General features: G+C 36.7%; 1 protein-coding gene and 1 long non-coding RNA gene across 29 annotated transcripts in view; one reads left to right on the forward strand and one right to left on the reverse strand.

Annotated features, from left to right (window-relative positions):
- Positions 1 to 27,380, forward strand: part of LOC144287882 (uncharacterized) — a 67,380-nt gene that overhangs the window by 7,946 nt on the left and 32,054 nt on the right. The gene's annotated exons all lie outside the window — the stretch shown is intronic.
- The window catches only part of SCEL (sciellin), a 297,545-nt gene continuing 289,339 nt past the window's right edge, over positions 19,175 to 27,380 (reverse strand). For all 28 annotated transcript variants that reach the window (XM_077855300.1, XM_077855316.1, XM_077855313.1 and 25 more), the window contains 4 exons: positions 27,254 to 27,328; positions 23,732 to 23,840; positions 21,368 to 21,470; positions 19,175 to 19,943 (listed from right to left, as the gene is read on the reverse strand). In XM_077855300.1, coding sequence (XP_077711426.1) covers positions 19,927 to 19,943; positions 21,368 to 21,470; positions 23,732 to 23,840; positions 27,254 to 27,328 — 304 coding nt within the window. In that variant the 3' untranslated portion in view covers positions 19,175 to 19,926. The remainder of the gene's footprint in view (positions 19,944 to 21,367; positions 21,471 to 23,731; positions 23,841 to 27,253; positions 27,329 to 27,380) is intronic.

The raw sequence follows: 27,380 nt of genomic DNA on the forward strand, positions 1-27,380 counted from the left end.
CTTATAGTTAAATTTTGTTTTATCATCCAATCCAATGACCTCTGTTATTATTTAAGTTATTATTTAAGTTCATTTACTGTGATTATTGGTATTTCTTTTTTTTATTATTGGTATTTCTAAACTTATTTCTATCATAATAGTTGTGTTTTTTGTTTATCATACTTTTTTCCTTTTCCTTTTCTGCTTTTTCAGAAAATGAGTTATACATTTTTTATGGTTCATTTTTTCCCTCTGTTGATTTCAAAAGTATGCATTTTACTAATTAAAAATTGGCAGTGGGGAGCACCTAGGTGGCTTAGTTGGTTATGCATCCAACTCTTCACCTCAGCTCAGGTCTCGATTTCAGGGTCATGAGTTCAAGCCCCATGTTGGGCTCCATGTTGGGTGTGCAGCCTACTTTAAAAAAAAAGTGAGAAGACATGTCTCCAAAGAAGACATCTAGATGGCCAACAGACACATGAAAAGATGCTCCACATTACCTATCGTCAGGGAAATGCAAATCAAAACCACAATGAGACATCACCTCATACCTGTCAGAATGGCTAAAATAAAAAACACAAGAAACAACAAGTGCTGGTGAGGATGTGGAGAAAAAGTAACCTTCACCCACTGGTGGTAGGAATTCACACTGGTGCAGCCACTGTGGAAAAAAGTATGGAGGTTCCTCAAAAAAATTAAAAATAGAACTACCCTATGATCCTGTAATGACACTACTGGGTATTTTTTCCCCTTTTTTAAATAAAGTTCTTTGAAAAAAGTCATGCCCATTTATTACTTATAGTTGATCACTGTTTTCATGCTACAAAGGCAGATTTGAGCAGTTGCAACAGATATTATATGGCCCCCAAAGCTTAAAATATTTACTCTCTAGCCCTTTGCAGAAAATGTTCCTGACCCCTGGGAAGTGTAGAAGCACAACCTGGTTGGTGTTTTATAGAAGTTCAGCACGTGTCGGAGGTGGTAATGAATTTCATCATTATCATCCCAAGGTGTTTGGGGTTGGCTTTCATTTTCAGAAGTGTGGGTCTTGCTTCTTTTGGTCATTTCTTTCCTTATGGCCCCTACCCTCCTCACATTCTAAGTGCTGGCAATTACACTGGGGACAGGGGACTTTCCTTATGCTGTTGAGCATACAGTAGGTGCTAATGATAGCACCTTTCACCCCCAAGAGGACCAGAAGAGCCTCAGCCTTTGGAGGCCTACAAATCACTTGACAAGACACTACTGGGTATTTACCCAAGAAAATAAAAACACTATTTCAAAAGGATTTATGCACCTCTACGTTTATTGCAGCATCATTTACAATTGCCAAATTATGAATGTATAAAGAAGAGGTGGCATGTATATATACAACGGAATATTACTCAGCCATAAAAAGAATGGAACTTGCCATTTGCAACAACATAGATGGAGTTACAGAGTATTATGTTAAGTGAAAAAAGTCAGTCCGAGAAAGACAAATACCATGTGACTTCATTCATATGTGAAATTTAAGAAACAAAACACATGAACGAGGGAAAAAGAGAGAGAGACAAACCAAGAAACAGATCTATTTTTTAGATTTATTTATTTATTTATTTTACAGTGAGAGTGGGAGCAGGGGGAGGGGTAGAGGGAGACAGAGAGAGGGGGAGAGAAGCAGACACCCTGATGAGTGCAGAGCCCGTAGTGGGGCTTGATCCCACAGCTCTGAGATCATGATCCTGAGAGCATGACCTGAGATGAAATCAAGAGTCAGACACTTAACCGACTGAGCAGCCCAGGTGCCCCCAGGAAACAGATTCTTAACTATAGAGAACAAACTGATGGTTACCAGAGGGGATGGTGCGGGGGAGGGATGGCTGAAACAGGTGATGGGGATTAAGAGTATACTTATCATGATGAGCACTGAGTCATGTACAGAATTGCTGAATCACTGTAGTGTATACCTGAAACTAACATTACACAGTATGTTGACTACACAGAATGAAAACTCTGAATAGATATATTCCCCAAGAACTTCAAAGATACACTTTTATCTCTTCTGGCACCAATTGGTACCAAGAAATCCAGGTGTAGGTACTCTGTCTTTTCTTCCTGGTACATTTTAAGAATATATTTGCATCTTGTTGTTTTATCTTAATATCTCTAATTGTACATTTACTTTTATTCATCTGGAGTGTACCTTCAATCTGACAGCCCGTGTTTTAGGTCTGCTCTGAAAAGTCTCGGTTTTTCTCTCTCCGCTTCTTGCTTCTGCCCCTGTTCACTTCTGGGATTCTGTGTGTGTGTGTGTGTGTGTGTGTGTGCATGTGTATGCACATGTGTGTGCTTGTATGCTCCTGCCTGTTCGTTCATTCATTCATTCATTCATTCATTCATTCATTTATAACTATTGCCATATCAAACTATCTCCATATCTCTTAACTGATCTCTCAAATGTTTTTTTTCTCTTTGCCTCTCTGCTATATTCCCGGTGAATGCCTTTGAATTACCTCCCAATTCATTCATTTATTTTGATTATTCCAGTTTAGTGTTCATCCACTCAACTGAGTTTTAAATATCATCCTTTTTTGCATAATTTCTCATTTTTTGGATTGATGCTGGTGTTTTTTTATATCTCTTTGATAATTCTAGATATCTTGAAGCTTCCTGAGATGGCACATCTATTTTTTATTTTGTGCAGAATGATTTTACTTCCCAATATTTGATTTTACTTAGTGTCATTCTTGGTGTTAATAATCTTTGTATGTTTTGAAATTTGGTTTTTAGATCCACCTTGAGTTGATGCTGCTTTTCTTTTTCTCTTACTCTTCTCTATTTAAAAGGTTTTGTGGTTGGGATGCCTGGGTGGTTCCGTGGTTGAGTGTCTGCCTTTGGTTCAGGGAGTGATCCCAGGGTCTGGGGATTGAGCGCCAAATCAGGTTCCCCACAGGGAGCCTGCTTTTCCCTCTCCCTATGTCTCTGCCCCTCTCAATCTGTTCCTCTCATGAATAAATAAATAAAATGGTTTTTTTTTAAACAAACAAAAGGTTCTGTGGTTGCCTCAACTCAGCCCCTAGGACCCACAGTCCAACATCAGATCTCCTCTTGATGATCGGGGTTCTTCTTCCACCATGATATGGGGAATAGCTTAAAGTGAGATTTGTTGGCTGCATGTATCATGAAGGCTGATCCTGTCCTGATGTCTGCCTTGGCACTCAAAGTCTTATTAGCTATAGCTCTGGGCAGAAAATGACAGTATCTTTTTGCAACCTCTCTTCCCAGGCTGGGGACAAAGGAAGGAGGAAAAGAGTGACTTGCCACTCCACCCCACATCTCCTCAGTCCTGGGAGCCTGTATCCTCACTGTCTTGGCCACACATGGTACTGAGAATAGAAATCCTGTGACTTCAGTTCCTGGTCCATAAAAAGGATTTTTTCTTTCTCCCAGTTTTATTCATTTGGATGTGAAATCTGTGGGTAGCTCAAAGTATGACCTTTGAATGTCACTTTGATAGGAAGTCTACACTCTTTTGTTACCTCATTTAAAAAAACAGCAACTAGTGTGTGCATGATAGCCCTACTCCACAGGAGACGTCTAGCTGTGTGCTGGCTCTCTGCAGGTCACCACCCCGCTTAGCCTCCAGCACACCATATACAGTGCACCATTTAATCGCTGTCATCCCTGATCACAGAGAGGAAGCTACAATGATTTTAAACTTCTCTCTCCATTGTAAAAACCAGAAGGTAAATTGCATAACATATTTTCTCACAAAAAGAAAGGTAAAAAATTTTTCGCATGCATTTAGGTATAGTGATATATCTTGTGTCAATCTAGAAGAGTCAACTGGGCAGTGGCAGCAGCTTCCTCTCTGCTTCTGCCTCCAAGGAATTGTAGCCTCATAACTCTTGATCTCCCACCCATTGGTCATGAGGGAGGGAAAGCTGATAAAAATCAAGCATTGGCTCGCCAAAGAAACCACAAACAACCCACTGTTTAATATGAGTTATAATGGATTTCGAAAGCTAGGATAAATGATACTTTTAAAATAAACATCTCAGAATCATACTTGTAATGTTTTTCTCCCCTTTCTTGGCAAAGAGTGGGTTGGAGAAGATGAGGGAGGTTTACATTTGGATTTGTTTTAAATTTTCAAAAAGCTGTTCTTTTAAATTTACCATCTGCTACTTCAGTGCTTCAAAGTGGCTATGGTAACTGTTCGGGGATACCAGACAGAAGCATGGTATAATCGGGTATGGCTTGACCCCTACTGTGCCTTTCTAATGGATGAAGACCAACTCATTGTGAGTCTTGTCACATTACAGAGAAACTTCTCTGCAAATATGTTAACACTTGGTTAATGCACAGCAGAGATAAGAATTAGTTGTAGACATTCTTGCAAATCATTTGAATTATGAGGTGATAATTCTGAGAAGAAAATTCTACCATCTTCCTGAGCTGAACTTCCACACATACTACAGTACTTCACCTGATCTTAAATAACACCAAGTAAATGTGCTTAAACCATGCAATTAATCTGTGCTTAAGAAAAAGTCATCCATACTGTCAGTTTTAAGATTCCATCCCTTTCCTAGAGATACTTTTATTTGAGTTGAAGAAACTACAAGAAATATATTGTTGATAGTGATGTTGATATGGTTATTTAGAGACTGTGATGTGTGCACTATGGTATAAACAAAAGAGCGTTACATTTGTGTCACTGAAAACTGGTGTTAATAGCATGGGAGAAAAGAGATCTCCACTAATATCATGAGTTTAACTTTATAATCTTGAATTGAACTGAAATATCAGTTCAAACTCATTTGCAGTACAAAATATTTATTTTTGGCACTATCTACTGAAATGATCTAGAGATACTGACCAACACAATAGTGATGAGTTACCCGAGTGCCTAGATTTTAGTCTTTGACTAGACCATTTTTTCACAAAAAGAGATTAGGGTTCTTGAAAAAAGTTGCTGGTGCGAAGTCTAAGGTAGGATATGTACTAGACTATCCTGAAACTTTTTTATCAAGGGCTAGTAGGATTGTGTCAAAAAGACCCAAGAGCTAACTTTAATAAGTTCCAACTGTCCAAAGATTACGTAACTCAAATGACAATAAGGACAATAAGTGCCGTGAACTGAAGCACATCAAATGTTTAATCTATGAGTTCAAAATGATACTTACATTCATAGATCATCTTTGGAGCATACAAGGGCTTTGAGTTATTATTTTGAAAGCTGGTAAATAAAGAAGAAAGTCTTTATTCTATCTTTTTTAATACAATTTAAGGGTAACCAAACTATTGATGAGATAAAGTATATTTTAATAGCTGTGGTCTTCACTAACGAAAAAGAAACAATAGAAGAGCATCACTTTTGGCAATCTCTGGCAAATTGCTAATACCCCAAAATGAAAGATATAATGTACTTCTGATGAAAGTACCCAATCCACTTTCTAAGTAGTCTTCACATACATATACCACACCAAACCACCACCACCACCACCACCGCCAACACCACCACCACCACCACCACCACCAAACCTGATATCTCAAGACATGGAAATACACAGGCCAAGAAACATGTATAAAACAAAACAAAACAAAAATTTAAACTGCAGGTGATTCTATGAGACAAGTAACCCAGCTTCTTCTCTTCCTCTCCCTTCTCCTTCTTCTACAACAAGTACAAAATTCCAAGGGAAAAAAAGAGATGGAAAGAATCTATAGATTAAAGGAGACAAGAGCGTGTTAGCGTGCAATGTATAGAGCTTTCTGAACCATGATTCAAACAAACTCAAATAGAGAGAAAACATTTATAGCAAAATCTGGGAAATGTGAGCACTGCTTGGATATTTGAGGAGACTACGGAATTAAAGCTTATTTGGGAGATATATTGGTGATATTGTGTCATGATTTAAAAGCATAAGCATGGTAAGTGTAATGCAGCAAGCATGCTATTTTGACTACCAGTGAACCAGTCTTCTGAGGCCTTTAGTAAGTGGGAGTAGGCTCATGGAGCTAGAAAGAAAGGGCTGCTGCTTCCTGTCGCCAGAAGAATAAACTATAACATGTATTTCAAATTTAGTTTTGGTTCACCCTGAGGCATGGACATGAGTAGTTTAACAAATTAATTGATAATGCTGTTACATCACATAGACAGTGGGAAAAGCATTCTCTCTGGCTGATTTTTCTCTCGTAATGAGAGTGTATTGAAACTTTGTAACAGATTCAAGCATCTAGATTTACAGAATAGAAGTAAACATTTCATGAAAGAGTTAAATATACAGACATATGCCTTCATCTTAGAATTTGGTGTTTGTTAGAAGTTCGTAGGATCCTAAGATTCTTCCCCTTTTCTCCCTAAATTAATCCAATACTGAGCTAGAAGACAACCATAAGAGTGCAAAATAATAAATAAAAAGAAATCTTTGAGGCTGATATTTTGAGACTTACATATTTTGTCTTCCTGCTGTATATATTTCCATATCAGTGTATCATGGAATTAAGCACTTGAGCAGTATACACCTATAGTATTTCTTAAATGAGTTTGCCTCACTTTCCCCAAGCTGTGACATCTCTGAAACAGTGAGATATAGATCCAGAAATGCATGTATGGAAAGTGAAGCAGTTGGTACTTGGTGAATGGACGTTACTATTACTGTATCAAATAAAAATACTATTGGCATTATCCTCTGATTTCCCCCATTTTCCTGTCTGTCAAAGAAAATCTGCATTGGGGAGCCAAATTTTCCACCTCTTCCAAGTTCCTAAAGGGGATGGATAATTTTGTGCTGAATTTAAGACTAAACTCTACTAAATAATGTGAGGAGAAAAAGGAGAGAGAAAAGGGGGAGGGCAATATTAAGGTACACTGGCAGTATAAGAGGATTTTTGAGGGGGGCAGGAAGGATTAGGAAGGGGGGAAGGAGATTTTAATAAAAGTAGATGTGGATTACTTGCCATCAGGAAAATACAAATCAAAACCACAATGAGATACCACCTCATACCAGTGAGAATGGGGAAAATTAACAAGGCAGGAAATAACAAATGTTGGAGAGGATGCACTGTTGGTGGGAATGCAAACTGGTACAGCCACTCTGGGAAACAGTGTGGAGTTTCCTTAAGAAGTTAAAAAATAGAGCTACCCTACAACCCAGCAATTGCACTACTGGGTATTTACCCTAAAGATACTGATGTAGTGAAATGCTGGGACACCTGCACCCCAATGTTTATAGCAGCAATGTCCACAATACCCAAACTGTAGAAGGAGCCAAGATGGATAAAGAAGATGTGGTGTGTCTGTGTGTGTGTGTGTGTGTGTGTGTGTGTGTGTGTGTGTGTGTGTGGAATATTACTCAGCCATGAAAAAGATGAATACCCACCCTTTGCTTCAACATGGATGGAACTGGAGGATATTCTGCTGAGTGAAATAAGTCAATCAGAGAAGGACAATCATCATATGGTTTCACTTGTACGTGGAATATAAGAAATAGTAAAAGGTATTATAAGGGAAAGGAGGAAACTGAGTGGGAAAAAATTAGAGAGAAAGGCAAACCATGAGAGACTCTTAACTCCAGGAAACAAAGGGTTGCAGAAGGGGAGGAGGGTGAAGGGATGGGGTGACTGGGTGATGGGCAGTAAGGAGGGCACTTGATGGGATGAGCACTGGGTGTTATATGTTGGCAAATTGAATTTAAATTTAAAAAATTTTTAAAGATTATTTATTATTTATTCATGAGACACAGAGTGGGGGTGCAGAGACACAGGCAGAGGGAGAAGCAGGCTCCATGCAGGGAGCCCGACATGGGACTCCATCCTGGATCTCCAGGATCATGTCCTGGGCTGAAGGCGGTGTTAACTGCTGAGCCACCGGGCTGCCCTAAATTAAAAAACTTTTTAAAAAGTAGATGTGGAGTATGTATTTGGATTCTCTCAAATGTCCTTTGAGAGTCACTAGTAAAATATAGAATTATTTTAAATTACATTTTAAGAATAGAACTATACTTCTTAAACATAGCGTTGTTGTGGGACTGAACCCTGAGTGTCTCTGAATTTACAAGCTTATATTATTATTTGCTTGAAAGCTGTATGCAGTAAAAGATCGACCTTGCCCAATGAGAGATTTGGCCTTTTCCTGTAGTTCCTGGGAGGTCTTTATAATGCTCTGTCTGCTAAGTGTATCTTTGTTTACCTGGAGGTCTTGGGCCACTCCAGATATTCTCAGCTAACACTGGTGGGGCTTTGGGCCACACAGTATCAGCTCTACCTCTAGTGGGGCTGGGGATTAAGGTCAACAATACAAGCAGCCAACCAAGTCCAGTGATGGAACCCCAGTAAAAACTTTGGACACCAAGGCTGGGATGGGCTTTCCCGGTTGTCACAACTCATTGTGTATTGTCACATATCATTGCTAGAAGAAACAGGAGTAATCCACACAAATCCACTGGGATAGGACAACTGAAGCTCTGTCTTTGCTGTTTCTTGGACACCCTAGGTGCCTCTTCCCCTGTCTGATATTAATCCATACTTTTTCGCTATAATAAACTGTGACCATGAGTATAATAGTTTTTCTGAGCCCTAGGAGTCTTTCTTGTAAATTACTGAAATGAACAGTGGTCTAGGAGAACTCTTGAACTTGCAGTAGGTGCCAGAAGTGAGGATGGTCTTGGAAACCTACACACTTTGCAGAAGTGCCTGACGATATATATTTCTACACAAAATGTAAAGTGAAGTGTTCCTGGAAAAGCCTTAAAGTGGAAAAGAAAATCAGATTTAGAAGGGAATGAGTCTAGAGTTGGAGGCCAATAAACTATATTTCTAGAAGAAATATTGGAATACATATTCAAAGTAGCAAAATGTGGAAAATAATGTGGCTTTCAAAGGAGTAAATCCTACTTTTTTTTTACAGTAGTGATATATATAGTCAACAGAGGTCATATAATGGATATAACACATATGAACTTTAGTAAAATTTTGATTTGATCCCAGGATTTGACTTTTTAAAGCATCTCATATTAAATGGGAACCAAAGAACTATATATTCAACTAATTCAATAATGACACATGGAGAGTATAAAAAGCAACTAACTCATGGAAAAAGAAATCTATACAAATGCAAGCTAGGACAGAACTTATTTTGTAAATATATGGCACAAGTTGATTTAGAATCATAAAACCACAAGATAAGTAGGAGTTAGCAGTGTGTCACTGTAATTCTAAAAGTTAATAAAATACCGAATTATCTAAATAAGAGAATAGCATGTGAGGCTTAGTCTGTCACTGTGTTCTATTCTGGTGAGATCATTTTTAGATTATTGTATTCACTTTAAACCCCACAGTTAGCAAAGAAACTTCAGCATGCTCGTTTCCAATCCCAGTTTTGCCACTGACAGACTGGCCGTATCACAGACCCATTCAGGAACTCGGACCCCCAATTCTCCTCATCCACAAATTCTGTAAATTGAAGACATCAGACCAGAATCATTCTCAAATGGCCACACAAATCTAAAATCATTTGTTCATCAGCAAAAGACATTAGTAACAATGACCATGGGGAATCTGATCACAATGCCTTTGTACACAGAGATATTTATAGGAGACTCTGCGCTACCATCCACTGATAAGCTATCACAGGGGATGGATGAGGAGCCCTCACTCCCGGGTTCTGTGCTGAGATTCCCATTGGCTCCCACAACCCACTTGTCCATCTTCCTTTAGTACTAGAAATCTCAAATTGTCATAGCAGACACGTGGCTAAGAACTACCCGTCTATCATGGGACATGAGCAACCAATTGGATGTGATAACAGGAACAGGGCAACTTTCATCACATTCTTTCTCTCTCCTCCCAGACAGAGCCACAGTTCTGCAGCTGGTGCACCAGTTTTGATCATGAGATACTAGGGGACAGCAGTGCAATAATATGCTCTAGACAATGTCGTGGACAGAGCCTATTTCTGTTTTACTATGAGAAAGAGAAAAAAGAATCTTGTCTGAACCACTATACTTCAGAGGTTCTTTGCTACAGCCATTCAGTTGTTCCCTAACTTGTTTAGAAACTGGGGCTCGAAAGAGTATGCAATCACACAAAAGCCTAAAATGTGGGGTTAGCTGATGGCAATCGAGAAGGAGGAAGTACATATTGCAAGCTGGAAATCCGGTACCCTCATTACACCATGGCCAAATGTTCCGGCAAGTTCTCACTTACCTTAGCAGCAGAGCCTGCGATTCTAGGGGAAGGGATGGAAAAAATTAAGAAAGAAAGAAACTAAAACTAAAGCCTATATTTTATTCAGAATTCTTCAGTTTTAACCTAAGTTTCTTTCTTTTTTTTTTGGTCCCAGGATCTCATTCATATACCACATTACGTTTATTTTTTTTTTTAATTTTTATTTATTTATGATAGTCACACACAGAGAGAGAGAGAGAGAGAGAGAGGCAGGGACATAGGCAGAGGGAGAAGCAGGCTCCATGCACCGGGAGCCCGACGTGGGATTCGATCCCGGATTCGATCCCGGGTCTCCAGGATCGTGCCCTGGGCCAAAGGCAGGCGCCAAACCGCTGCGCCACCCAGGGATCCCCCCACATTACGTTTAGTCATCAGTTCTCCTGAGGCTCTTGTTGGCTGTGATGGTTTCTCAGACTTTATTGTATTTGCTGACTGACAATTTTGAGGAGTGTTGGCCCTTCAATTAAGATGTGTCTCATGTTTTTCTCATGATTCGATTGGGGTTATGTGTTTGGGGGAAGAAAATCAGAGAGCTATTGTGCCATACTCATCACCTTCTGTCAAGGATACATGTTAGCAATATGATTCATTGTCATTGATGTTCATCTTGATAAGCTGTCTGAGAAAGGTTTTATCAGGTCTCTCTACTGTCAAGTTACTCTTTTCTCTCCTTCCACACTGTACCATGGAAGGGAGTCACTATGAATAGCCCACACAGAAGTGGACAATTGTGCTCTACCTCTTGGAAGATAGAGGTCATATAAATTATTTGGAATTCTTCTGCATGGGGAGATCTGTGTCTCCTGCCTTTGTTGAATTTATTTAAACCAGCATGGACTTACAAATCTTCAATTTATGCTTTGGGTTATAATTCAATACTATATTATTTATTTAGTTCCTCAAATTATTCCAGCTTTCGCCATTGGAAACTCTTTCAGTTGAATTTTGTGTCCCTTTAACATATTCACATTGTGTGTGTGTGTGTGTGTGTGTGTGTGTGTGAGCACATATGTATTTGAACACTTTCTTATTTTCTAGCACTATAAGATGCTCCGGATTCATCTTACATACATCCTGCTCCAGTCCCAGAGCCAGCCATTTCTCTAAGAAGCCTTAGTCCCTTTTATTGGAGAATGGCATTAGAAATCAAGATCTAGATATCAGCTATACGCATTGCTATCAGAGTTTCATTGCTTCTAGGCCCTCTCAGCTGACAGAACTAGAAAATATACGTGCATGTAGCATCCATGTATATGTACATATCTAGAAATATTTCTATATGTGATCATCTATACCTGTGTTAAACTAAACCTGAATCCATACCAATGTATTCATTATCACACAGATCATTCTAGCCTCTTCCCCTTGCTTATCTATAATCTCTCACTCCAACTGCGAGAAATCTGATCCCTACTATCCATTATGTACTTTTTAAAAAATATTTTATTTATTTATTGATGAGAGACACAGAGAGAGAAGCAGAGACACAGGCAGAGGGAGAAGCAGGCTCCCTGAAAGGAGTCTGAAGTGGGACTTGATCCCAGGACCCCAGGATGACAACCTGAGCCAAAGGCAGACACTCAACCACTGAGCCACCCAGGTGTCCCTAACCACTATTTACTTAACTATTCAATTCCAGCATATATTTATAATGGTTTCAGAGCTGTTAACCTGGACCCCATAGAAAACAACTTTATCAGCCAGAGTACAGAGTTCATGTACAGTTACTTTTGTCATTAGTCTTACAGGAGCCACTCATTTCCATAGTTACTTAGGTCAGCATTTTTCCACTTGGCCCCTTTAGTGAAATGGTGTCATACATTTGCAGTACAGTTAAATTATTTTGGCACATTCTGAATTCTATCCTGAGATCCCCTGCCCTGACCATCTAAATGGGATTCTAGATCTGCATGTAACAAGGTTCATTCTTTGTACTATAAAGTTCTATGGGTTTTGACAAACACACAGTGTCATTTATTCATCATTACAGTATCATATAGAACAGTCTGCTCTAAAAATTCCCTGTGCTCCACTTACTCAACTCTCCATCTCCCCAGACCCAATTTTCCTTGAACCCGGGCAATCACTGATCTGCCTACATTTCCCATGTTTCCGTCTTTTCCAGAATGTCATATAAATGGAATCATCGGTATGGAGTCTTTTTCAGACTGGCTTTATTCATGTATCAATACTGGTTTAAAAGTATCCATGTTTCTGCAGATTTGATCATTCACTGCTTAATGAGCCTGAAGGGCCCTTAAAGCTCATGAATTCTTTTTCTCTTGGGAAAGGAGGTAAAATTAACAAACTGTGACTGCCAAGAAAGTTATACTAAGATCTGAATGTTTTTTTCCACCAGATACATTATTCATATCGCAACAAGGGAAGAGAACATGTAATGTTTATAAAATTCCTACGAGAAGTCTCTCCTAGATCAGAAATGATGCTGACTCTTTCATGTTTCCACTTGGAAGACAGAAAGGGAATTAATCATTAGTGCTTCAAATGAAGTGAGGAAACGTCATACCCAGCCCATGATTTCCATTCTATTTGAGGGCTGATTCAGATTTCCCTCTCTCCCATCGTCACCTTTGGCACAGTCACCAGAACCTACCTGTTAGCTCCATTATCCAAGTGAGCACTTCATCATGAGGTCCAGGATTTCAGGAGCCATTTGGTGTAATCCACCCCATGCAGAGATTTCTTGAAAGCTATGAGTAATATTTGAATATTGTTTTGCACAAGGAATAGAGGAAGCTTAAAAAGTTTTGCTACTTAAGTTTCTGGCATCCTTGAATTTCCATCTTATTATGTTTAAAGGGGGATAATTCTCTGACTTTGGCCAATGCTAAGGTCTAGTAACTATGTTTTATTTCTTTCTTGGGTCTTACTGCTCTCAGAAATTACTGTGTTTATTTTCTGTCTTTCAAACTGCTCCTTTAGAATATAAGTTCCATGAAGGCAGGAACCTTGACTGTTTTAGTCATCACTAAGATCTGGAACATAGGATCTAAATGAAGATTTTTAGGTTTATTGAATAATAGAACAAATGAATGAATGAATGAATGAATGGATGGATGAATAATGATAGATTATAAGCCATGTTTTTTTTATATAGCACCTGGAACAACCTAACAATTCAATGTTATAAGAAGAATGTATCAAGAAACTACAGAGGCAATGATGTTAAAACATCTTTCTCATATCATTCATAAGGCAATTGTGATATTTAGTTTCTTCTCTTCTAGTGTAAAACTGAAACCATTTCTCTGACTCATGTATTTGAACATTTCAGCAATATCTCTCAGAGCCATACCTCTCAAGTGATAGGACAAAGATCCAGTAAATAAGGTTCAGATGGTGCCAAACATTTGTACTGCGATAAAGCCAACATGCTATTCATATAATCATACAAGAAGATATAACATGTGTAAATATTCATGAAACCAACATAGGAGCACCAAAATATACAAAGCAAGTATTAACAGACTTCAGTGAGAAATAGACAGCAATTCAATAATAGCAGAGGACTTTAATAGCCCACTTACATCAATAGATAAATCATCCAGACAGAAAATCAATAAGGAAACATCTGCTTCAAATGACATGTTAGACCAGAAGGACTTAACAGATATATACAGAACATTTTATTCAAAAGCAATAGAATATACGTTCTTTCTAAGTGTACATGGAAAGTTTTCCAGTAGAAATTATATTTTAGTCAACAAAACAAGCTTAGTAAATTTAAGAGGATCAAAATCATATCAGCTATCTTTTCCAAGCACAATGATATGAAACTAAAAATTAATTCCACAAAGAAAACTGGAAAATCCACAAATATGTGGAGATTAAGCAACATGCCACTGAATAGGTCAAAGAGAAATCAAAAGAAACTGAAAAATACTTTGAGACAAACAAAAATGGAAATGTAGCATACCAAAATTTGTGAGGTGCAGCAAAAGAGTTCTAAAAGGGAGGTGCATAGCGACAGATGCTTACCTCAAGAAACAAGAAAAGTCTTAACTAAACTACCTAACATTATAGCTCAAGGAATCAGAAAAAATAAGAACAAAGTCCAAAATTAGTAGAAGAAAGAAAATAACAAAGATTAGAGCAGAAATAAATGAAATGGGACTGAAAAGACAATAGGAAAAAAATCAATAAAATTAAGAGCTGATTCTTTGAAAAGATAAACAAAATTGACAAGCTTTTAGCTAGATTCACCAAGAAAGAGGACTCAAAGAAATTAAATCAGAAATGAAAGAAGAGATGTTACACTGATAGCACAGGAATACAAAGAATCATAAGAGACTAGTATGATTAATAATACACCAACAAATTGCACGACTTGGAAGAAATGGATAAATTCTTGGAAGCCTACAACTTAACAAGACTGAATAATGATGACATAAAAAAATCTGAACAGACCAGGTACTAGTAAGAAGATTGAATCAGTAATCAAAAACCTAACAACCAAAAGTCCAGGACCAGATGATTGGTGAATTACACCAAATATTTAAAGTAGAATAATACCAATTCTCCTCACACTCTTCTAAAAAAATAGGAGAGAACTCTTCCAAACTCATTTATGAGGCCAATATTACCCTCATAGCAAACTAGATAAGGATGCCACAAATTATATGCCAATATCCCTGCTGGATATAGATGCAAAAAGTCCTCACCAAAATATTAGCAAACTGAATTCAACAATAGATTAAAAGGATCATACATGATTATACCATGATCAAGTGGGATTTATTCCAGGGACACAAGGATAGTCAACATCCACAAATCAGTCAATGTGATATACCACCTTAACAAAATGAAAAATAAAAATCATATGATCATTTCAATAAATATGGGAAGGCATTCAACACATGCAACATCCTTTATGATAAAAACTCTCTCAGCAAAGTGGCCAAAGAGAGAATGTAATAAAGGCTATATATGACAGTGCACAGCTAAATCATACTCAACAGTAAAAACTGAAAGCTTTTCCTCTAAGATCAGAACAAGATAAGCATACCAATGCTCATCAGTTTTATTCAACATAGCATTGGAAGTCCCAGCCAGAGCAATTAGGCTAGAAAAAGAAATAACAGGCATCCAAATTGGAAAGAAGTGTCACCATTTGCAGATGACATATTATATATAAAAAACCCTAGATACTCCGTCAAGAAACTGATAGAACTAAAAAAGAACAACAACAACAAAACCCCCAAACCTGTTAGAACTAGTAAATGCCTTCAATAAAGTTGCAAGAGAGAGAATCAATACACAAAACTCTTTTGCATTCCTATATACCAGATAACCACGATGAGATGTCACACCTGTTAGAATGACTATGATCAGTAAGAAAAGAAATAACAAGTATTGGTGAGGCTATGGAGAAAAGGAAACCCCTATTGGTGGGAATATAAACTGGTGCAGCCACTGTGGTAAATGTCAATTTATTTGGTCAAATTTTTTCCTCAAAAAATTAAAAATAGGCACACCTGGATGGTACAGTTGGTTAGGCATCCAACTCTTAGTTCCAGATCAAGTTGTGATCTCAGGGTTGTGAGATCAAGCCCTGTGGCAGGCTCTGCCCTTGAGTTTCTTTCTCCTTCTCCCTCTATCTCTCCCCCCACCTCACTCTGTCTCTCCCTCCCTCTCTCTCTCTCTGTCTCTCTTTCAAATAAATAAATAAAGTTTCTAAAGAAACTAAAAATAGAACTACCCTATAGGGGCGCCTGGATGGCTCCGTTGATTAAGCATCCAACTCTTAGTTTCAGTTTAGGTCACGACCTGAGGGTGGTGAGATTGAGCACTGCAGTGGGCACAGTGCTCAGTGGGGAGTCTGTTTGAGATTCTCTCTCTCTCCCTCTCCCTTTACCCCTCCCTACTCACACTCTCTAAAATAATGAATAAATAAATAAATAAATAAATAAATAAATAAATAAATATACCCTATTATCCAGCAACTCCACTTCTTGGTATTTTAGAAAGAAAGAAAAGAAAGAACGAAAAGAAAGAAAAGAAAAGAAAAGAAAGAAAGAAAGAAAGAAAGAAAGAAAGAAAGAAAGAAAGAAAGAAAGAAAGAAAGAAAAAGAAAGAAAAGAAAGAGAAAGAAAGAAAATGCAATTTGGAACAACATAGATGGACCTCAAGGTCCATGCTAAATGAAGTAAGTAGAGAGAATAACAAACACAGTATGATCTCTCTTATATGTAGAATCTTAGAAAAACAAAAACAACAAAAACAACAGAGATACAGAAAACAGATGGGTTGTTAACATATGCAAGAGTTGGGGTGGGGTAGGAAAAATGGGTGTACAGGGTCAAAAGGTAAAAAGAAAAAAGAAAAACATATAAAACATTCAACAGCCCCTAGGCATCTAAAAAAAGCTCAGAATGGGGTAAGCACCAAGATACAGATGCAGTGAAACCCTGGGACACCTGCACCCCAATGCTTATAGCAGCAATGTCCACAATAGCCAAACTGTGGAAGGAGCCTTGGTGTCCATGGAAAGATGAATGGATAGAGAAGCTGTGGTCTATGTATACAATGGAATATTACTCAGCCATTAGAAACAACAAACACCCACCATTTGCTTCGACATGGATAGAACTGGAGGGTATTATGCTGAGCGAAATAAGTCAATCGGAGAAGGACAAACATTATATGGTATCATTCATTTGGGGAATGTAAAAAATAGTGAAAGGGAATAAAGGAGAAAGAAGAAAAAATGAGTGGGAAATATCAGAAAGGGAGACAGAACATGAGAGACTCCTAACTCTGGGAAACAAACAAGGGGTGGTGGAAAGGGAGGTGGGCGGGGGGTGGGGGTGACTGGGTGACGGGCATTGAGGGGGGCACTTGATGGGATGAGCACTGGGTGTTATGCTATATGTTGGAAAATTGAACTCCAATTAAAAAAAAGTCAAAAAAAATAAAAATTAAATTAAAATTAAAAAAAAAAAGAATGGGGTAAACAGCAGGAATAGATTCAAAGATCCATATAGTGTTTGAGCTGGTAGGTACATGTTCTAAGTGTGCTAAGTCTCAGATTTTATTTTTATTAAAAAATTTTTTTATTAAGTAAACTCTCACCAATATGGGGCTTGAACTCATAACCTCAAGATCAAGAATCTCACAATTCACTGCCTGAACCAGCCAGGCACCCCTAAATCTCACATTTTAAATAGTAAATAGAAACAGCATACCCAAATTAACAGATATTTATGGGTGCCCCTGGGAAAGGCTGAGTACTTAAGAATAGGTGGAACTCTAAAAGCAACTTATTTACATTGTTACAAAATAACCAGTAAATTCAGCAGTACACACACACACAAATAAAAATCAACATCATTATTGTTAGTTTGCCATAATGTAGGCCAAACAGTCACTTGTTTTGGTAGAGTTCTGAATCAAGCTGAGTAGGAAAATGTTCCAAACACTCATGATTGTCTATGGTAGTAAACAAGCCAGATATCACAGTGACAGTGTGAGCTGGGTCAGATCTTTCACTCATATCTAAGTGCAGGAGTGATTGCCATCAAACAAATAGGGTGTACAAATTACTTCTTGAATAAGCTTAGCCTTATTTCCTAGCCTTATTAAAAGAAAGAATACTATCTTAACAAATCCTATCACTGAGATTATTATATTTCTTCCATTTTGCTTTCTTTGAAGGATATTGTCCTGTTGCAGCAATTAATTCTTTTGAGAGGTATCTCTTAATTAGCAATAGAATTCAGGACCTGGTATTCTGAGATTTAGGCAATTGTGTACAGGAAAGGTATGCCAGTAATAACATAATTAATTGGCAGCAAAAAAAAAAAAAAGTGATCTTCCAAATTGTCTTAGAAATCTGTATTCTGATGGTGCAAATAAACCCAGACATAATGAAGTGGTCTTAGTGAATTGGAAGGCCTGCTCTCTCTACTCTGTATTTATTCCATTTTTATAACAGCTTTTAGGTTTAATTTAATACATTATTATAGAAAAAAAGGGGCCATTAAACAGCTACAAAAAAAAGTGAGAAATATGTTCCTTTTAAGTTTTTTTTTAAATGGAGCATTAAAAAGTAGAATACTTCTAAAATGATATTCAAATGATTTTTAATTACTACAAAGGCATTGAGATGTTAATACACTTTATATAAAAGGGAGGAATACGATTCCATCCGTCCTTTTCTGCCACAAATTCCAACCCTAAGAAAATTATTTCTTTTGATCCACTCTGATAGCATGTAATAAAAGAACAATAAAACATATGGCTCAATTACCACTGCTTCTCATCAAGCACGAATTAATGAATATCAAATTATTATTAATTGTTTTTTCTGGCTTCTTCTCCATAGGACCACAATTATACATTGCTGTATTTTGATAAGTGTTTTGTGTTTAACACTTTGTGGACCAGTCTCTAAGAGGAGCAGATGCTTGAACCATTACACAGAAGAATAATTCTTTAAATTTATCAACATTTGGAAAATACATGATGATCATTTAATCTCCCTAGTCGATGTCAGTTTTTTACAACTACCTTAAGCTTCCTTAAAATTTCACCCTCTCTTCAATGTTCTGGATGCCTTCCTTTGAGAAAGCAGTTGCTATATGCATATAAAATAGTTTATAAGTTCAATTCCTCACAAAAATACTAGTACCTGACTTAAGATTATTGAATTTTAAATTCCTCAAGAAAAAGCTCCTTAAAAATAAAAGCTATAGGGTGTTTGGGTGGCTAAGTCAGTTAAGCAACCCACTCTTGATTTCAGCTCAGGTCATGATCTCAGAGTCTTGAGATCAAACCCTGTGTTGGGATCTGTGCAGTCTATGAAGCCTGCTTGTGATTCTCTCTCTCCCTTCCCCCTTCCCCCTCCACTAGCACACACACATGTGTTTCTCTCTCTCTCAAAAATAATAATAATAACAATAATAATAAAAATAAAAGCTCAATGTCAGTGAATGATATTTATAGAAATTCCACAAAAAGATTCTATGTAACTGGTAGTTCATTTTATTTTTATTTATAAGCTGTCTGTGACCATAAAGTGCTATGTAATATGAGTAGATGCAACAAGCAAAAGCATATGTCTTTATAATCCACAACCATTATTTCTCAGAGATTATGCATATACTTGGATTTTGAAATGCATGCAAAGAGAATTTAGCAATTTTAATACGTAAACTACACAAGTCATGTGATTTTACCCATTACCCATAAATCCATGTTTTTGTTTTTAAAACATTCAATAAAAATTACAACTGTGGAAAATTGAAAGATAACATCAACATTTCTTTTATACACAAAAGAAACATATCTTTCTTTTTTTTGACAGTTTGTCAGGGTGTCAATAATGTCTGTAAATCCAAATCCTTACAGAAACAAAGATGAGAAAAAAGGAAACTTGTCTATAATGGCAACTACGATGCACAGCCCATATAAAGAACAGAGATGGAACTAGATAAGGTTGACATAGCTCACTGCCATCAGAAGCATAATTCCTTTGACAATAGTGACTGGAACCACTTGAATTTTTCATAGCTAAATCTAGCCAGATACCAGATGGTTTCCTTTATGTATATGACCTTATTTAAGGCAATTAGATTACTTATGCAACAGTAGAATTGTTAATTCTATATAAGAGTCAATCTTCAGTGTAAAAGCTTTTCTAGATTACATATTCTTAAAATAAAATTTTAATTTCCTAATGAATGCTTTTATCTTGATTTCCATGTGCCAGAATTATTGAATCCACTTTGCTGAAAATTTTAAAGAAAATAACAGTTAGAAATACAACTTCAATACAAACATAAGCCTGTAATTAAACATTTTTAAATAACTATTCATCAATGGGGTAGTTATGGGTTAAGCATTTTATTTTTCCTTTCTACTGCATTCATTACTGTGGCTTTTGGTCATATACCATAAATACAAAGTACCAAGGCCTGATACTTTTATTTATGAGATGCCTGAGAGTCATGTCTTCACAATGATATGTATTATAAAAAATGCAATGCCTAGGGAGTGCACATAGACAAGGAGAAAGACATAAAAACTTCTGAGTCTTTTGGTAATCATATCTCCTAGGCCATTCCATGGATTTCTAGAAGACTGAAAGTTTTAAAGTTGCCACCATGCATATCCAGGCCTTCGATATAATACTGGATCATGATAAGCCTGCTAAGTTAGAAAGAAAATGAAATATGGGAACTGGCTGAAGCAAGCAGAAAACGAAAAGTAAATACAATTGGGTTTGCTCCTTGTAATTGATACTGCAGCCCGATGGAACGTGTGTTTCTAAGTATTTCTCAGATCATTTTCCAGATGTGGCCTCCCAGTATGCCATTAATATCACATATTGGTCATTAAATTCCACATTTTGGATCCCATGTAAGAATCACACATGCTCCTCTTTTATTCACCACGCCAATAAGGTGTCAGGAAACTTGTCCTCACATAGTGCTGTTGACCACCTATCAATAGTATCTCGGTTATTCCGTCTACTTACCATTGAATTAAAAATAAAATGCTGATACTGGCTATTAAAAACTAATCAAGTTTGATACGATTTTATGTTGCTAACTTAGTATACATTGTGCATAACTTTTAGATCAACTTTTAAAGTATTCACAGTTTAAAGAAAAGGAGTTAAAAATACAAGTCCTTAGTGTTTTCTTCTTATATCATTTATACCACTCAAGAGCCCATATTAAATTCATAAAAATACTTAGATGCTATATTTAATATAGAATTATATAGAACTAGCTCTAAGCTTTTCATTTAAAAATAACATTAAAAAGTATTTAGTGTAATAACCAAATTAGGTACAAAAGTATATTTCAATACAAATACAAAAGGTCATTCACAGAAATGGACTTCAAACAATTATTTGAGCAAAGAAGATCTTTATTTTTGTTTGGAAAAAATAAAAAATGTTCCAAAATAAATGACCTCTTTCCTTAGTTGTATTATGCCTGGTCTGATATCAGGAGATAATAATATATGGTGACTGTTTTTATGCCATAAAATCCTATCATAGTATAAACTACCTTCAGCTGAAATCTTAACTAAATATAATTAATAACATATTTTTACTTTATTGAAATCCCTCATTTCAACAATATTAAGTGCTCATTAATATTATTAGTAAAAGTGATGATTGTTTAAAGCGTGTAACACTTACCCATAACTTTAGAGTAGCAAGGTTCACAGTGTATTGTCTGTCTGTAAATCCAAATACTGTCACCTGCTTGCAGGTTTTCCAAAGGCCGTTTGCATATTTCACACTAAAGAAAAAAACAATACATGAAGTTTACACACATTATATAGGAAGTCTTTATTCTCAGTATATCAGGATAGAAAAGCCCTTTCAATTTACCCAGTACCATCATCCATAACAACACTCAGATGAAAGAGAACCCTCAGGGAAAATGAGAATGTACCTGTCCAGGATCCTAATATTGAACGTTTCAAATAAATTCTCACATCTCTCTACTCTGAAAAATGTGTATTTCAGGGCATATATAGCACTGAAGCTTCTACTTAGTTAACAATACAGTAAATATAAATTTTCAAAAATTGGTTATGCCAAGGATAAGATCACCACTCAATATCTCAAACAAAAGCACAGAGTATATTTATTTGCTTACTAAGGGAGAGTTATGCTGTCCAATAACAGTCTCACTAGACAAAACCAGACTTCTGTTTTTACAGAAGTTTTGTATTGTGTTGGTTATGGAGGTAGAAAAGGGTTGACCTGTGTTCTTTAGAAATAAGTTCACTGCCAAACAGCTTAATTTCAAGCATGAGACTGTCGTTGAGATGACTTTCAGAGGTGAGTTCATGGAAGCAAATATTCACTGATCAATTCGGTATGTTTAAACCAGTCCAGGTGGTTCTCCATAAGAAAGCTATAAGAGTAATACATCTTCTCTGAGGAGTATGGGGACATTTTTATTCTCGGTAGTATTTTATAATTAAATTGAAAGTGGAAATAAATCTTCCAAAATACAATAAATGGAAATTGTTGTTTAACAAATGAAATAATTGGGAAAATTCTCTTATTTTAAGAAGTTTTCTATATGATAACTTTATTTTTTTTAAGAATTTATTTATTTATTTGAGAGACAGAGTGAGCAAGAGAAGAGAGAGCACAAGCAAGGGGCAGGGCAGAGGGAGAGGCAGGAACAGACTCCCCCTGAGCAGGGAGCCTGATGTGGAACTCGATCCCAGGACCCTGGGATCATGACCTGCACTGAAGGCAGACACTTAACCAACTGAGCCACCCCAGCACCCTGGATAATAATTTTAAATAAAGAGTTGTAGACTAACTTTTATTTTATTGAGTAAATTTTCATAACTAAAAGGAAATTTCATTTTCTCTTAATTAAGTAATTATGCAATTTTCACATTTTATTTTAAATGGAATTCTCTATATTATGGCCTAAAATTGGATATTTTTTCTCAAAATGAGGCATCATACATCTGATTGCTATGTGTCACTTTCTAAAGCTACCTGAAGGAGAAGCAATCACTTGTCCAAGTATTACAGGTACTTGATCACATTAGATAATATTTATCAACCGCAGAATGTCAGCACAGAAAGGACCCTTGGATTTATGCAAGTGATTCTTCAATTGGCTGCCCTTAGATCTATCTAAGGAGCTTTTAAAAATGCCAATGCCAAAAAAAATAAAAATTAAAAAAAAATGCCAATGCCCAGGAGTCACTTTCAAGATTTTTTATTTAGTTGGGCCAGTCCTAAGCATTCTATTTTTCTCCTAATTGCCCCCAGATGATTATAATGTACAGCCAGAGTTGAGAACTACTTGTCTAGTCAGCTACCTCATTTCACAAATAAGGAAATGGAAGCCAAGCTAATTAGTTGATTTTCCAAAATGACAGCCAAAGTTAGTGGAAGTTAGAGTTTGTACTCAGGCCCTCAGATTCCCTATTCAGTGCTCATCCAGTTACCCCAACAACTGTCAGGTTGACCTACTCAATATTAGGGCGAGAAGTAAAAGAAATGATGTAGGACCAGAAATTGAGGAGTTCCACTATGTAAGCTTATTTTTATTATACTCAGCTACAATTATTTATAACTAATCATATTCTCAAAAGTTTCAGTAGTTTCAACTATCATTAAGCCTATCAGTCCAAATTTCATGCCTCATGTAAAAAGCTGCTAGCTTTCTTAACAATTTCTCTTCTTGGATTTCATTGTTTTTATGCAATGCATGATTTATTAAAATGTTGCAAAAACTTATAAAGAGAACAAGTGTTTATATTCTTACAGATTTAAATCTCTAGGGTAAGAGTAATAAATGTGTCAGTAATCAACTCTAAGCCTAAAGCCAAGATAGTAATTATAAACCTTTGAGGTTTAGGCTGCAGAACTCTGAGAAATATTTAAGTAATACATTATTAATATGGATGAGAGTGTTTCTGAAAGCTTTAACTTCACCTCCTGTATTTCATTAAATAATTATTTTTATTCCAGTCATTATGCAATTTTATATTTAGTTAACTGCAATAAACATATCCTTACCTTGAAGCAAGTGGAATGGCAGCAAATTTGTAATTCATCTAAAATCATTTTAGTTTCTGTACCCAAAGGTTTCCGGCAATAAGTACACATATCTCTTTCAATGACAGACCTACAGAGACATGGCAATTACAAATAAATTTGTCATCATGCAAGAGACAGATGTATTCCCCATAAAGTCATGTGGAAATGATATGTTAATTTTGTTGATACTTTAGGAAATTGTGTGAAAATCATGAAAAGTTTGGGACTTACTTATTCTAGTGACAGAATTGATTCTTTTAGTTACCTCAAAATACTATCAAAGAATTAATATGAAGGAAAGTCTCAGATTATTAATTCATTAGCAATGAAGAGTGCATCTGGTCAGGGTAAAGATGCTCATAGTTCCCTAATTGAACTAGGTCATGAGTACCCCTTGAAGCTAGAAGAGGGTTTTGAATTATTAATTTGCATATATCATAGAAAAATTATACTGTCAATCAGTATAAAATCTTAACTCTCAAAACATTCAATAGGACAAAAATACAAATCCATTCAAAAGCATTTTGGTAAATTCACAAATGATGGGTCTGTGGTACCCTAGACTCTAGGGTCTAGAGTCCCCAAAATGCTCCTCTATAACAAATCTCCTGGTATCATTTTAAGACTCAGAATACAGGGCTAGCTTTCATGACAGAATTTATGTTCTCCAAGAAGATACAACCTCTCCACAAATTTGATGAGGAAAAGAGAGTTTTGTTATCTATTTTGGAATAATAACATTCAATGACAAACGAACCACAGATAAGATCAGCAAGTCCAAAAGACCTCAGGTCACACAGCACCTTATGAAATGCCAACAGCTCCGTGATTCTTTTCCTTTGGGAAGGTACCAGGACTGCCTTAAATAGCACCTTGCAAAGCTTACTAGTTTCAGGGCGTTAGCAGACAGGCCTGAAATTTCCACAGTAGGGTACACAAGTGTAAAATAAAAATAATCAATACTTATATAGTGCTAATATGCTTCCTACAGGCAGTGTGCTTTCCATGCACTTAGCTTGCATAAATTCATTTACTTTTCAAAATATGTCTGAGAAGCAGGTCCTGTTATTTTCACATCATTTCACAGAAGAAGAAACTGAGGCATGGAAGGGCAAGAAATTTGCTTCTGTCATGCGGCCAGTTGAGTGGCAGCAGGATTTGAACAAAGGTAATGTGGCCCTAGAGTCCTGTGCTGCCTCAAGGCCTGCCCATGAAGACCACTAGGCTCATCATATGAAAGTGAATTAGTTGTGCCCAGAGCCTTGATCCTATGATCAAGCCCAGGACTAGAAGCAGAGAGGAGGGAAAATGAATGAAAGGAGGAGGTAGGAGAGGAGACTTAAGAAGATGAAACTTGTCTGATTTTATAATTTCAGTTATTCTAGTCCTTATATAGATCAATAAATAGTTTCCTCTTTCAATTATCTCTAAAGGTCCTTCCTTATATATTCCTGGTCAATAGTTTCTTTTTTTTAATAGTTTCTTATGGATAATTCGTATATATACATACATAGGTGCCCACACACTTAAATTTTCTATGTAAGACCGTGAGCACTTCAAGAGTACAAAGCAGGCACTCTCTATTCTACTTCCATTCCAGAGGCACTGGGGGAGGAGCTGGGAATACAAAGAGTGAGACAGTCTCCTTGCCATGAGGGTAGCCAAGTGTATGATTCGATGATCACAGCTTATTACAGATACATGGAGAGAATTAGGAGAGCATGGCCAACGAAGCAACTATTCCCTGGGGTGGAGTCAAGAAGGCCTTGTTGGAAAAAGTGCCACATGAGTGAAAGCTTGAGGACAGAGGGGCTCAGTGAGGTGCAGAGGAGCATGGTAGAGGAATTCCAAGCAGAGCAAACAGAATGTACCAAAGAGGGTATCTGGAGTGATTAAACATCAGTCAATATTCAGCAGGAACAAATTCTAAAGGCCCATAAATAATTGTGCAGAGGAATTAGTCTTTATCCTGGTAAAGTGGGAACCACTTTATATGGGATTGAAATGCTTAGATAAGACCTCTGGGGACGTAGCTTATTTCACATATTAATCAACAAGAAAAGTTGCTTGGCAGACTGGTCCTACAGACGACTGACTTTTGCTCTGATGACTAAGAAAAAGTTCAAGAGCCACTTTAGTAACAGAATTGAAATTCTTCATATTAAGAGCAATACTTATGTGAAGAATGTTTTTCCTTCCTTAAGTTAACAGTAACAATATGAGCCCAGGGAAAGCTTTGATGTTGGTGTTGTCCTTATTAAGAGCATACTGTTAATGAAAGACCTTTTTCAAAGGATTATGGGGGAAAAAAGCTGCCTTTTTTGTTAGTTTGTTTTTAGTTACCTAGACAGTATTTGTAGTTCTAATGCTTGTGTAAATGACTTTATTCCTCAAAGAAGTGTGACATAAAGGCAAGACACTCAGAGGATCACTGGTACTACAAGATCTTATAAAAGTCACAGAAAGAGGATATAATTTTGATGCCTGGCCCATCCATGTTTTTTCTTAGCAAATAGAGCATTAGCTTATTTTTTTCCAAAAACATTTACTGAGTATCTGTTAGGTGTAAAACACAGCATTACAAGCTGAAGCTGTGCTTAAAAATAAGATAGGCCCTTACCCTCAAGAAGTCATATTTCCAGCCTCTGCTATAAAGAAACACCATCAATAGAATGTTGTGCATTTGCATTACAGTTGGCTTCCAGTGGTTGGTTTGAAATGCTAATTACTTTCATTTTGTCCACTGGAAATCTGCAGGATGTATTCTCATGAGCATCACCTATGTGCCCCACTGAACATTAAATGGTAAAGAAGGATCACCAACAGCAAAAGCCTGGTGTTAGTTTACCAGAATTAACTTGATATGCATTGTAACCCCTGTCTTGAGAACTGAGTATGGGCCCAGGGTGGGTCATAGCAGCATATCCATGCAGCTGTTTGCAAGGTGAGCTGGCTCTGGAAAACCACAAGGAGGGAGGATTGAGGGCACAGTCAAATGATGGAGTGAAGCCTAGACACTAAAAATGTGACATTAATAGTGACTCCTGGGAATCAGCAGAGGGGCTGATCTGGTAGGCAGCTGTATGGCATGGAAAGTTCTAGTGGCATGGAAAGTACATCAAGTATATCAAAATTAAAGAGCAGCAACATCCCAGAAGCCAAAGAATGAATTCCTGGATGCAGAGGTCGTTGTATGTTGCTCCATTCATACACATGTGTAACAATCACCATCAAGAGTGCCATCTCTAAGTACAATGAACAAGAATCACATCTTTCAATATTATATATACAATTAAATATATCTAATGTGAATATAAAATATATATTATATATAAGTGTATATATGCATACATGTATATACTTATACACTAAAATATATAAAATATACATTATATATAAAAGTGCATATATTACACATATATGTATATATGTACATATAGTTTAAGTGTGTGTATATATATATATATATACTTTCAGGTGTGGAAATACAGACAAACTCACCTATCTGAAGTCGAATAAACAGTTTGTATGTATTTTCCAGAGATATTCTCCTGATATCCATCCTTCAGTGATTTACTAGAAACAAACATAAATGGACATATAAGAATTGGACAATTTCCATCTTGTT

This window comes from Canis aureus, chromosome 17, assembly GCF_053574225.1.
Source record: "Canis aureus isolate CA01 chromosome 17, VMU_Caureus_v.1.0, whole genome shotgun sequence".
Classification (NCBI taxonomy): domain Eukaryota; kingdom Metazoa; phylum Chordata; class Mammalia; order Carnivora; family Canidae; genus Canis; species Canis aureus.